Raw genomic sequence first — 14,048 nt, 5'->3', positions numbered from 1 at the left:
CCACCAGAAAACACAGAATGCTGCTTCTTACCTCACTGTACAGTTTGTTCAACCCAGGCCTTGTCATTGGCAAACTACCATTCCCGAAATACTCTTCCGAGAGCAAAGGTATTACAAAATCTGGCTGGAAAGCCGGTTGAAAAACACAGCAGAGCCAGCAAATCAAACTGAAAACTGGTTGTCTTACACAGGACGTTGGCTGCCCTTGGGATGAGGTTCCTCTGGAGCACTGGGCTTACTGCTGGCCGCATCCTACTCTGCCTGTTCTCTCTCTCTTTCTCATTCCCCATTCTGTTTCTTTCTCTTCTCCCTTTATTCTTCCTCCCTCATTCTTTTTCTGCCCACTCCCTCCAGTGTTGGCCTCCATGGACACTCCAGCCTCTGGCGCAAGAGATTTCAGACCCTCATCCAAGCGACAGAGAAAGATTGAACTAAGTGAGTCCATTTGAATTCAACAGACAGCCTAATGGGAGGCCATGAGAATACAACAACAACGCTCAAGAAATGTGTTCCTGCTGTAGAAACTTACTACTTGGGGGTGGGGAGAGGATCAATTTTGCTGATTTTGTACAAGCCAGGGAGTTAGGGAATTGTCTGTTTGTTTGTTTGTTTGAATTGATTTGGTTTCAAGGGAAGAAGATTGTCTAAACAAAACCTACTGATAAAGTCACAAAATGATTCCACCTCTGAAATGAGCTTCAGTTTCTTATATTTTGGTAAGAAGTTTGGCTCTCAATTGGGAATGCACGTCACTCTACTCACTCAAGGGCAAGATAAGGTTCTATCAGAACAAGTGTCTAAATGAACCTGAGATTCTACCAAGGCCAGAAATGCTGCACTTTCAGCCAAAAGATCTCTCTTGGGCTTGTTTGTTTTGACTTGTAACCACAAATTTGTCTTGTCTGAGTGTCCAACCGCACTATAAAACAAAGCGCCAATCCTTTCAGTACAGTATCCCCTGAGACGACAGGAGTCATAGATGCACCTTAGAGGAGATTCTTCAATTTTTCTGCCCCTTTAATTTCCACAGGACTTTAAGTTGCTTCATCTGAAGCCAAAGAGCACACGATGGTTTTGGAAATGCTGAACCCAATGCACTTTAACATCACCACCATGGTGCCTGCCGCCATGCCTGCTGCTACCATGCCCATCCTGCTGCTCACCTGCTTTCTCCTCCTGATATGGAATTACGAGGGCACGTCCTCAATACCAGGTAAGACAGTCTATGTCTGTGTCTGAAAAGACTATTTACTGGGGCTTTTGGTCTACGATGGCAAAGAAAATTTTGCAAAAGGACAAAGAGCAAACCCAGGAAGATCTCAAAGACCACCACTGTGTTAGCAAATGAGGACTTCAAGTGAACATTTCTACCCCAATTATCTGCATATTTAAATGAAAATATTTTTAAATTGCTTAAACAATCCCTTCCACTCTGCAGTCTGCTTTGCTAAAATAGTCTTGGCATGAGTGCCCTTTAAAACAAGCTTGAGATGGGGTGGAACAAGGTAAAATTCTAGGGATTTTGGCTAATTTTTTAAGAAACAGATTAAAATTCTTTCCAATTTTTGCTCTGAAGGCAAAAATATCTCTGGAATGCCTCCTATACTCACTTCCCTCTCCCTCCCACTTTGCTGCATCCACACCCTCTCCCTTTCTTGTATTTGTCTCTTCTCTTCATCCCACTCTGCATTTTTCTCTCCTAAGGAGTGAGGTGGTCATGCCAGAGCCACCGTAAGGGTTGCAGGAGACCTGCGCAGTGAGAGAAGAATGGGGACCACTGTGGTTCCCTTGGAATATCGGCCTCTGTTAGAATTTTCAACGAGGCCTATAGCCCAATCAAGAGGAAGGAATAAAATCATTACCCAGATAATTCTAACAACAACAATAACAACAAAACACCCTCCCATTCTACCACTAATGGGTGATATTTGACAAATGTCAGACAACTCAGTGTCAGACATTTCAGACTGTCACTTTAGTTTTCAGTGAAATTTCCTCCCCATTCTGTGAGATATACAGTAATCATGCATTTCAAGGGCACAGGACTTGCCTACTTCCACGTGTGCTGAGCCTCATTGCAGGTGTTTGCGAATGGAAAAATGGGGCGGGCACAGAATTCTGTGTATCTGGATCCCTTTAAAATTTTCCAGATAATTGCCTGCCTCTCTGGCCAATTCAGCCTGATATTTTAGACTACTTTAATATCCAATTCAATGGAACATTTAGTTAATTTTGTTCTCTGCTCCCTGATGGGGTCAGCTCCAGGAGAGGGGTGCTCAGAGCTGAGGGAAGACTCTTCCATGGTCTTGAAGTTGAACTCCGTTCCCCAGGGCTGCCCCTTCCTCACTAGATCTCTCTTCTTCTTTGTGGGCTCCTCGGTCAGGGTCAGTGACTGGTAGGGGTGTGGTGGGTATTCAGAAGGGGGAGTGGAATGCCTTCCCTCCTCTTCCTTGTCATAGGCTCAGATGTTATAGTCCAATTGACCTGTGTTATCAGAGTCTTGAAAGGAGAGGGAACTCAGCTTTGCCCGTCCAGTAGGCCACAGGTTCTCAATTTTCTGTATATATAAAGAACCACACAGGAGGTGGGAACTTGTTAAAATCCCAGATCCATGGACCCTGCCCCAGGCTTTCTATATCATGCTGCAGGCCTAGAAATGTCCGTTTCTTTAATAAGCACCCTCTCCCCTCCTCCAGCCTGGATGCTTATGCTACAAGCAATTGTGGAAATCTCTTAAGCCCTTGAGTGAGGAGGCTGGCAAGCATGGGAACTGGGCACTGGGGCAGGAGCCTGGATAGCACTCAACTCTGTGCACTGCTTCCGGATCAGAGACTCAGTCCTGCCATACACCAGGAATTAGGTCACATGAGCATGTGTTCCCAGTCCTGTCTTGGGGAGGCCTCCAGGGCTGATACGTATATTTTTAAAGCTCCTCAAATGATTTTCTAAGAGCAGCCATGGTCGAGAGCCATAGAGAGCAGCCAACCTTTCCATTTAACAGGAAAGGAAGCTGAGGCCCAGAGAGGTGATCTGCCTTGCCCAGGTGAAGTGTTACAGCAAGTCTGAGAGGTATGGAGCTCAAGCTCCTCATTTATGGGTGGGGATTCTATCCCGGGAGGGAAGCGGCTTGTCGGCTCCCTTGCAGGAAGGCAAGCTGGAAGGAGTAGAAGGGGACAACTTAGAAGCTGTCAATTTTGCTAACCGGGGAGTTCCTAATGACATGCTGTCCCCTTGAAAACCTGAGCTCTGCCAGCCTTCTCTAGTGGCTCAGGCTGTGAGCTCTTGTAGTTCCTGATGATGGTGGGAAGAGGAGAGAGTTGGCCTTGATCCAGCGGTTCTTGCTGACCAGTACTCCTGAGCTCCTCTGCTCACTCCCTGGAGTCATTGGCTCTCTGGGGGTCCTTGATTCTGCAGGTTTGGCAGAAGCTCAGGGTCAGCAAAAGCCAAAGGGTGTTAAGAAGGTAGAATGACCAAAGCCCTTCAGTAAGTTACCATTTGCAAGACAACTTCTTGCCCGTTTTCTCTGGTGAGGTTGGTGTGTTTATACCTATTTTGTAGAAGAAATTGCGACTCAGAGTAGATGTCCCTCAGCTAGCAAATGATGCAATGGGGACTCAACACGAAGCTTCTTCCCCTCTGCTTCCTGGGAAGTCCCACTGCATCAGATGCTGGGGGTGAGAGGTATGCAAAGAGGAATGAGACGCCGTTTCTGCCCTGGTGGGAATAATATGGATGAGGCAAAGCAGCAGAGGCAGACGTGGGCAGATGACTGAGCCCCAGGGAGGGGGCCGAGTCTGGGGGAGGAAAGAGTGGTTTGGCGGGGGAAACGGTTCCAACGCGACTGATCTCTGTCCAGGACTCACAGTTACCTGACACCTGGCGGCTCTCCCTTCCCCAAGGACGCACAGCTATCCCAACCTTGAACACAGGTCCTCTCCCTCCAGAGCAGAGCGCTGGGAAAAAGGGAAACACATTCCTCTTCTTCCCATTAAGAACATATCTCACAGGAAAGTGCACCGTGTGATGATAAATCTCCCGCCGCGGTACAGCACAGAATCAGGGCGTCAGCAGCAGCCCAGAAGCTCCATGTCTGCCTTTTCAACCACGCGCTCTCCCTCACTCTTGGAGGTCAAATTTCCTGGCTTCTGCACCAGTCACGCCCTTGCTTTTTTATAGATTCGCCACCTACTTTCATACCCACAGACTATATTTAATTCTGCGTGGTTTTGAACATCTCAGCAAACAACCATCCATTATTTATTCTTCTTCATTGCTTTTTTTGCTAGCTGGCATATCTAGCAAATTTATAAGAATCATCTATGCAGTTCTGCAGGTGATGGGTGTTTGGGGTATCTCCAGTTAGGTGCAGCTGTGAACAACAGCTGTCTGTGGGTTTCTCTAGAGTGTATACCTCCGTGGGGAATGCAACAATTTGAAAAGTCCCAGCTGTCGGCTTCAAGGAGGCTGTCTCTGAAGAAAAATGCAGTGAAGTATTTACTGCCCCTCAGAGGGTGTGAAAGAGGCTCCCATAATCACTGCATGCCTAGATAATAAGCATTCCCAAACCTGAGAGGCAAGCACAGCTTAATGAGGATGCAACCAGAATACTTCTCTAGTATCTTACCAAGTTTCTCCTTTCCTGGAGCATTCTTTTCTCCATCCAGATGGTCTAGGATGTGCATGTAAGTGTGTTGTAATTATTTGGTTGTGTAATTATTTTTCACATCCTCTCCTCTCTGGTCTTGAGACTGTAATGGGGACCCTTATTCTTAAAATATCGCCATCCCTAACTTGGCAATAGAATCTCAGTAAGCATCTGTCGTATAAATTAAGCTGACATTCAGTTGCTCTCTAAGGACCTACAGCTCTGGTTCTCTTCTGGTCAGAACACCTAGCTTGTCAACCTAAGCACAGGGTTCATTTCATTCTTTCTGTTTCAGTTAGATACAGGTCTCTACGGTCATACCATAAGTTTGAAGCTGCCTCTCAAATATTAAGATCTCTACATGGCATCAAACTTTTATATACAAGATGAAAAGTGCATCCTTTTGTTTGTCTTTGTTCCCCACAGGCCTGGCCTATGAAATATGTGATTGTTCATTGAATAAACTTATTCTCAAATATAACCAGATGTTTGACCTCACGTGGACTGTTTTGTATTAAATGTAAATATAGCCTAAAATACCCCAAATAAGGATAGCATTTTAAAATTAATCCTTTTTATTATATGTATATAAACTTAAATAATCATTCAAGAAACATTACTTGAGCATTTACAATGTGCCAAGCTACAAATACCCTGTGTGGCATTTTGCTATTATGCATATTTTAGTTGATTAAAAGTTGGAGTATCTGGTACCATTTTAAGGAAATACATACGCAATCAAATCTGCTTGTTTAAATCTTTTCAAGAACTCCATGGAATTATTTTAAAGTAAAGTCAGTCATCTGCAGTATAAAATAGTTATTAAAACAATCAAAAGATTCACAACTCTTTGACAATATTTTGGTTTTATGGCTATTAACAAAGGTCTTCCCCCAATGGAAAAAAATCAGAGCCAACAGTCTTTGTCTTATCAGCTTTGCAAAGTAAAAGACAACATTGTTCAATTTGGGATTAAACATCCCATTCAGAGGTTCTAGTTAAAGCTTGCACTTCCCAGATTATGACACAGCTCTTGTCCAGGGGGGCATGTGCTGGCTCATACAGTTTGATGTGTTCAGGCTTTGTAACCATCTCCCTGACGGAATGGAATTAAAGGGAAAGACTTAGAAAAACTACAACTTTACATCAAATTCCCCCCGCCTTGTTTCCTGTATTTGTTTGTTACAGTTCTGCCCTTGTCTTCGTAAGCACAGATATGCATGGCCACACTCTTGACTAAAATAGACGGCAGGACTCACATCCCAGTCTAGACACTGAGTAGACTCATTGTCCAACTGCTCAGCTCAGCTTTACTTTGCCTGGTGAAATTTAGTTCAAGACTCCTTTATGCTGAGTCCTTTTGAGGGGAAAAGAAGAAATGGCTGCTCTTAGATTGGACATTATCTTTGCAGACCTTATTTCTCTCAGTTAAACTGATTACTCCAAAACTATGACCCAGTTCTAACCCGCTCATTCTGTCCACTGGGGCATTCAACCAAAAGTTGTCAGAGGAAACCAGGCAGCCAAACAGTTTCCACACTTGTTGCCAGATCAACCAACTGACTTGTATTTGAAACTCATTAACACGGGTGCCACGGCTCACTAGGCTAATCCTCCACCTGTGGCGCTGGTACCCTGGGTTCTAGTCCCGGTTGGGGCACCGGTTCTGTCCTGGTTGTTCCTCTTCCAGTCCAGCTCTCTGCTGTGGCCCGGGAAGGCAGTGGAGGATGGCCCCAGTCCTTGGGTCCTGCACCCGCATGGGAGACCAGGAGGAAGCACCTGGCTCCTGGCTTCGGATCGGCTGTAGTGGCCATTTGCGGGGGGTGAACCAACGGAAGGAAGCCCTTTCTCTCTGTCTGTCTCTCTCTCACTGTCTAACTGCCTGTCAAAAAAGGAACACAAAAAACACACAGGAGGAGGTTAACATGTATCCAAGTTTATTCAGACTGAGACCAAGCCGAATGAGGATCAGGTGCACATTGAACTACTTTACCTTCATGGAGGGGTGAAGAACCTCATGTTAAGCTTGTTTTATTTTGAGGTAAATCACTATATTCGTGATCCACAGGTATACATCAGAAGATGCAGAGAGCAGTTAGATCGAAAAGACCAAAATCAGTGGTCCCTTAGAGCAGTTGTTACATCTGATGTGGCTGAGATGTTGACTGCGATGTGATGACTTTTCCTAGGTCCTGGCTACTGTATGGGAATCGGTCCCCTCATTTCCTACGCCAGATTCCTGTGGATGGGGATCGGCAGTGCCTGCAACTATTACAACAAGATGTATGGAGAATTCATGAGGGTCTGGATATGTGGAGAGGAAACACTCATTATCAGCAAGTGAGTCTGTAATAATCAGAGACATGCTTTCAAAACCAAGGCGGGGTCCTGTTTTTTTTAAATTTGTCCTAGCAGTTTCTAAGGAAATGTTCTTACTGTTGAAACGAAGGTAAATTGTTCTCAGGTAAAAATCAAACACAAACACAACAAACAAACAGAATAATTAGGCTTCACTTGAATTGAAGTCAGAGGTACATAGATCAAGAACTCTAGCAAGCCGAGAAATCATTTAACATTTCTCTAAGCAGTGAATGTGGAAACTGAGAATCCAGATGATTTGATTTTGGCAAAACAGACTTTAAGGGCAGGGTGGTATCTTTCCTGCTTTCCTAAGATTTTGGTCTTAACTCTACAAGTAAGCATTAAACGTGTGCCACACACACACACACACACACACACACACATTCAAAACCCAAAACTGTGACAAAGTTTTGTGACCCCCAACTAGATAAAAGTTTCTAATGTCAGCCCCTGAGTACCTCCAAAAGAGAAGCCATCCAATGCTGCCATTCTGTTTGTTACTGCAAACCAGTGTCCCGGCTGAGCAATCTTAAATAAATAAATCAGCAACAGCATTGCTCGCTGGAGAAAACAAGTGGTATCCTCCCTCTCTGAGTGGTCATATTTGCTGGATAACTTTAGCAGACTGAATTTACTCTAGGGAATATGTAATATACCATGAAGAAGCAGCTTTATGAAATACTAGCTTCCTTATTTATTGATTACTGATTGCAGAAGCTGGAGCACTTCAAAGAAGGCATATTTCACGCGATTTTCAGGTGTCTTTACTAGACTTTTAGTAAAGTGTCTGCCAACACTCTCTCATTAATAGGATTTTTATATTTCTAGTCCCAGACAGAGCTTTACCCACAAACAAAAGCAAACCAGGAAGCGTTACTGATTTGTAAAGATTTCTCCACTGAGATACATACATAGACTATTGCTCAAAAGTTAAGTGAAGCATTTCTGGAATTGACATGATTTTTTTCCAGGCCAAGATTACATGCATCATTTCACAAAATACCCTGGTGACATCAAAGCCTAATTCTTTAAAGCTAATATGGAAAGAAGGGAGCAGGGGGAAAAAAATCCAACATGTAATGCTTCCAAGTATTTCAAACTATCCAGCAATGTTATTCTGGTTCTATCCAATACCTCACTTTCTGCCTAGATCTTCGTTTTGTTCAGTTTAGTGCTGTGACAGTTTTAAGAACAGCTAGGGCAGAACCTGTTTATACAGCTAAGCATAAAATGCACAGACAGAAACGTCTTTCCACTAAGGTCACGTGAAATTCTCTTAATGTTGTGGTGCTCCTAGTGTGCTCCCTTGATCAGTGGCAGCAATGAACATGGGCACTGAGAAATGCATGTTCCTGGGCTCTGCCCTGACCTAAGAAAGACTGGGGGCAGGCCCCACAGCCTGCGCTTGAGCATGCCTGCAGGTGATGCTGAGCTCTCTGGAGGCTCAGAACCACTGCTCCGATGATTAGATCATAACTACTGTTTGATTTGACTTTTCCTGGTCTAGTGAGCTCTGCACAGCCAAGTTTAAGCAGATTTTTATCTATTCTTAATATGTTCTCATCTTAAAAATCAGAATTTCAGTCATTTTTACAACTACCTATGGCCTCAAAAATGTCCTGGAGCAGATGGTGTTTGGGTTTGGGACATTCTCTCCTGTTTTTTCACCTCCCAGCATAGCAGGGCTGCCTTCCTGACCTCAGCTCAGCATTCAGCTTTCTTATCAGTGTCCCGGCTGTTTTCCACAGCAGACAGGTGATATAAGCCCGAGGATAGTTATCCAGAAGGATACCAACCTGCATCCCAGGTCTACAGCTGTGGTTCTCACTATGGCTAGGTAGTTGTCATCTGGCTAGATAGCAGTCACCCCAGGGAGTTTTTTAAAAAAAATTTTTTTTGAAAGGCAGAGGTGGGAGGGAGGAGAAAGATATATTCTATCTGCTGGCTCACTCCCCCAAATGTCTGCAACAATGATCAGAACTGGGCCAGGCTGATGCCAGGAGCCTGGAACTCCATTTGGGTCTCCTATGTGGGTGGCAGGGACCCAAGCACCTGAGCACTTGTACCATTTGCTGCCTTCCTGAGTGGGCATTAGCAGGAAGCTGGATTGGAAATGGAGACGTTGGGACTACAACCAGCACCCTGATACGGGATGCAAGTGTCCCAAGAGGTGGCTTACCCTGTTGTACCATGACACCTCCCCCTGCCTTTTAGATCGGAGCCTCTGAGAGTGGAGCCCAAGCATCAGTAGCGTTTGAAGCTTCCAGGTAATTTCAGCGCACTGCGGAGCTGGAGAAGTTTCCATCTAGAGAGAGTGGAGTGTCTTTCCGTGGAGTTAACAGGAAACAGCTAGGCAGGGTTGGAGAGGTTTTGTCTTATTGTACTGCCCTTGATTCTAGCTCAGGTGGTGGTGGTACAGACTACAACTGGAGTGAAGAACGATGGATTTGAGAAAGGACCAGAGCACCAGGGGAGAACGCCCTCTTAGGTACTACACACTTTGGTATTAGATACTGAGGTCACCAGATAAATTCCCTGGATGCTAACGACAGTTCCTGAGGTAGGATATTCATTAGAGTCAGGATGGCATCGGACCGTTTTGCTTGTCTTAATTGGGAAAGTGCCCTTAGCAACCCTGACCAGGTCAGGCACTGATGCACACACAGACGTGGACACAACCTCCTGCCCTTCACCCAGCTCTCCCAGTTCTTTTCTTGTCCTGTCCTCTCAGGCTTTTCACTTGTTGGGGTCTTTGTGTTCTCTTTAATTGCTTCAGAGCTGCTCAATTTTGTTGTTAAAAGCTGGGCTCCCTGCAGGATAGGACATGTTTGTCCCCATCTCCTTTCCTTGTCTGCTCTTCAAGTCCCTTCCAGGACTACCCGTACCTCTTGAAAAGACCCTGTTGAACCTCGGAAAGCTTTTTTACTTTATTTGAAGAGTTTGCCAGATTTCTTTCTCTTTCTTTTTGAAAAGTTTGAGGTCTCTAGTCTTTGTAACTGTGTAGATATCACGGCCCAACTTTCCCAACCAGCTTAGACCCGGAGTGGTAGGCACTGCTGAACTTCAGGGGTGCAAGTCAGGCACAAGTGCCTTCAGGATGCTGCCCGAATAACCTGGGGACTTGCAGGGAAGGCTCTGGCTATCTGCTGATAAAATGCACACAGTTCCCCCAGGCAGCCACACTCTAAATTAACGAGGGTCTTCAGATGCCATGTAAGATACTACATGCCCACTCCATACATGTATGTTAGTTTTGTCATAAATAGGAAACAAATCAAGTAGCATCCGCAAAAAAGGAGAATCACCAATTAATTAACATGCACATCTTAAATTATGTGTATATAAATTTATAGAGGATTCAGTTATGGTTTCAGCATACATTTATTGAGAATTTATTATGGATTAAGCCTCAGATGACCCTAAGTTTTTTTTTTTATCTTTTATTTAATGAATATAAATTTCCAAAGTACGACTCATGGGTTACAATGGCTTTCCCCCCCATACCGTCCCTCCCACCCACAACCCTCCCCTTTCCCACTCCCTCTCCCCTTCCATTCACATCAAGATTCATTTTCGATTATCTTAATATACAGAAGATCAGCTTAGTATACCTTAAGTAAGGATTTCAACAGTTTGTTCCCACACAGAAACATAAAGTGAAAAATAATAGATGATTTTTTTTAAATGATGATGAAATCAGATCAGACCTATTGAGATGACCCTAAGTTATAAGAGTCATTACCGGCTCTCCATTCACTCATTAAATAGATATTTATTGGGAACTTCCATGTATACAAGTACAGTTCTAGGCTCTAGGAATACAGTATTGTTATTTTGGGAAACAAGTTAGTCAAAAATCCCCATCCTCATGGAGTGATATGCTGTTGAGATGCTAACAATGAACCAGTAAAATACATAGTAGCGCAGCAGGGTAACCAAATGTCTGAGTTTGCTCTCTCAGATTTGCAGCTTCCTAGGATGTAGGACTTTCAGTGCTAAAACTAGGACAGTCTCAGGCAAACCAGGATGGCTGGTCATGCTGTTTGCAGGAGGTTTATGCCAAACAGGTAAAAAGAGAAGGAAGGGGTACGGGAAGACCAGTTGTAAGAATGGGGATGCAATCATAAACAGGTGATCAAGGCAGGCCTCATTGACAAGAGAGCCTTTGAATAAGGACCCAAAGGAAATGGGGATGGGGAGGGAGGATGCCTGTGCCATGGCACAGTGGATTAATCCTCCGCCTGCGATGGCGGCATCCTATATGGACTCTGGTTCTAGTCCTGGCTGCTCCTCTTCCAATCCAGCTCTCTGCTGTGGCCTGGGAAAGCCACAAGTGCTCGGGCCCCAGGAAGAAGACCTGGCTTTGGATTGGCACAGCTCTGGCTGTTGCAGCCATTTGGGGAGAGAACTAGCGGAAGGAAGACCTCTCTCTCTCTCTCTCACACACACACACACAGTCTGTAACTCTTTCTCTCAAATAAATAAATAAAATCTTAAAAGACAAAAAGAGGAAATGGGGAAGTGAGAGATGCAGAGATCTAGAGAGAAAGCATTCCAGGTTGAAGGAATAGTTGTGCAAAAGCCCTGAGGCAGGAACCTGTCTGAAATGTTCAAGAAACAACAAGGATACCTTGTTGTGGAACAACAGTGGCAATGAGATCTGAGGGGCACCAAGGTACCAGATCTCACACTGTGACAAGTCTGTGTTTTACCCTGCATGAGATGGGAAACCACTGAAGAGTCTGAGCGACATAGATGACTCATCCACAAGTCAGCAGAATAATTCTGGCTGCTCTGTTGAGGAGAGATGGTTAAGGGGACAAGGGAGGGGAACAGAAAGAGCGCTTAGGCAAGAGATGGTGGTAGCTGGTCCAGGTGACATTCTCAGTGTATTCTGAAAGCAACGTCAACATGACTTTTGACAGGTTGGGTGTTGGGTATGAGAGAGAGTCAAGATCATGTCCAGTTTTTGCCTTAACTATCTGGAAGGAGGAGGACACAGTGACCTGAGATAGGAGGAATGGAGTTTGGGGTGGGGAGCAGTCAGGACTAAGATCACGGGGGACTTGACATGTCCACCAGACATCTTAGTGGGGTGTCCAGTGGGGAGGAATGATCCTTGAGACCCTCCAGTGCAAAGTGGTCAGAAAACAGCAAAGGAGAACGTGAAGGAACAAGCAGAGAAGGAAAAATCCCAGGAGCAGAGTGGTCCGGTAGCCAGGCAAAGATTATGTCTCGGAAAGGAGGAAATTGTCTAGCACATCAAACAGTGCTGATGAGCCAGGGAAGGGATGGAGAAGTGAGCACTGCATTGAGCAACAGAGAGGTCGGTCCTATGTGACCTCAACAAGAACAGTGGGAGTGAGACTCTGACTGGGGGGAATTGTAGGGGGAGGATCAGAAGGACTGAGGGTGGGCAACTCTTTGAGGGAGTCTGCCCTAAAGCAGGCAGGAGCAGGAGAGGGAGGTGCAGTCAAAGGAGTTTGGATTTTTCAGAAAGAAGTTACAGTATGTGAGTCATGGCAAGAATGATCAGTGACAGAAGCGCATCGTGGCTGAAGGAGAAAGAAGGGGTATGCTGGTGGGAGGTGAAGGGGCCCCGGGGGCAAGCGAGGGGTTATCCTTGAGTAGGAACATGGGATTTCATCCATAGTTACAGGAGGGAGGGCTGGCTATCTGGGCACAGGTCCTGGTAGTTGGAGCTTAGGGATGTTTTCTTCTAGTCACTTCTGTTCTCTAGGGAAACAGGAGATAAAGTCTTTAGCTGAAACAACAGGCAAGGAAATAATAGTCAATTGTAAGTGAGAGAGTGGACAGACAAGGGAAATGTAGTAGAAATGCCAGCTATAGTAAGGCCTCACTTTAACTGAGACCTGTTCGCAGGTGGAGATACACACACACACACACACACACACATTTCTCCCAGTCCAGTTCAGCTGTCAAGTATGAGCACAGGATAAGCTGAGTTGGATTTAGCCAGAGTTAAGTTTCACTATGCAAGGAGAGGGTCAAAGGACTTGAGGATACACTGAAGATTATTTTAGTCTTAATAATTCACAATCATTTTTTCCAACTTTGTTTTTAAAAGGCTTATTTATTTGAAAGTCAGAGTTACAGAAAGAAAGGGTAGAGACAGGGAGAGAAATCTTGCATCTGCTGGTTCACTCCCGAGATGGCTGCATTGGCCAGTGCTGGGCCAGGCTGAAGTCAGGGGCCAGGAGCTTCTTCCCAGTCTCCCAGGTAAGCAGCAGGGGCCAAGCATCTGGACCATCTTCTGCTGATTTTCCCAGACCATTAGCAGGAGCTGGGTTGGAAGTGAAGCAGCCAGGTCACGAACCAGCACTCATGGGGGATGCCTGCATTGCACGTGGTGGCTTTACCTGCTATGCCACAATGATGGCCCCTTTTGCAACTTTCTATTGAGGAAATTTTCAAATGAACTGGAGAAATGAAAGAGCGTCTTTCACAACATGGAACTTTGGAAAGGACCATGTCAGTTGTCTTGTAGGATATCCCACATTCTGAATTTATCTTGTTGTTTCATCACATGTCATTTCATATAGTCCTCTTCTCCCCGTATTTTTTGTAACCTGAAAATTAGGTCTCAATGCTCATTTAGATTCAGGCTACACATGTTTGTTAGAATGCTCCATTAGTAGTAGTAGATACTTCATATTGAATCACATCAGGTGAAAGACAGATTGTCTCATGAGTAGTGTTGCAAGATTCCATCTCTTGATTGGAATGTCTACAGCTGGATCTGTTAAAACAAAGGTTCTTTTTCTTCTGCAACAACCCTAGCACATCAGCTGTATAAGTGAGGCCATCAGAGGGGCAAAGGGCAGTAGAGAGGCGATGAGGTTGATGGAACCTAAGTCTTGGGCTCAGAATAGATCTATGCAAGTGTTTTTAAATGTTTGATGACAATCATTCCAGTTATGGCTTCCGCTATACTTCTAGCACAGGTGTGTGATTTGTGGCAACTCAGAACTTAAGTGGCTTCCTCCTTACCACCTAACAGCTCACTGCCTGCCTACTTTTC

At 44.9% G+C, this 14,048-nt stretch overlaps 1 protein-coding gene across 2 annotated transcripts in view; it reads left to right on the top strand.

Moving 5' to 3' along the window:
• The first annotated feature begins 655 nt into the window (after window positions 1-655).
• CYP19A1 (cytochrome P450 family 19 subfamily A member 1) overlaps window positions 656-14,048 on the top strand; it is a 34,240-nt gene continuing 20,847 nt past the window's right edge. Inside the window, exons 1-3 of one of the 2 annotated variants that reach the window (XM_089309163.1) lie at window positions 656-716; window positions 1,031-1,213; window positions 6,835-6,985. In XM_089309163.1, the coding sequence (XP_089165289.1) occupies window positions 1,069-1,213; window positions 6,835-6,985 (296 nt within the window). In that variant the 5' untranslated portion in view covers window positions 656-716; window positions 1,031-1,068. 2 annotated transcript variants of the gene reach the window in all.

This window comes from Oryctolagus cuniculus, chromosome 12 (assembly GCF_051225735.1).
Source record: "Oryctolagus cuniculus isolate XC-2025 breed Fujian yellow rabbit chromosome 12, ASM5122573v1, whole genome shotgun sequence".
In the NCBI taxonomy this organism is placed as follows: Eukaryota; Metazoa; Chordata; class Mammalia; order Lagomorpha; family Leporidae; genus Oryctolagus; species Oryctolagus cuniculus.
The sequence above is the reverse complement of the archived record's forward strand: the minus strand, read 5'-3'. Positions and strand labels throughout refer to the sequence as shown.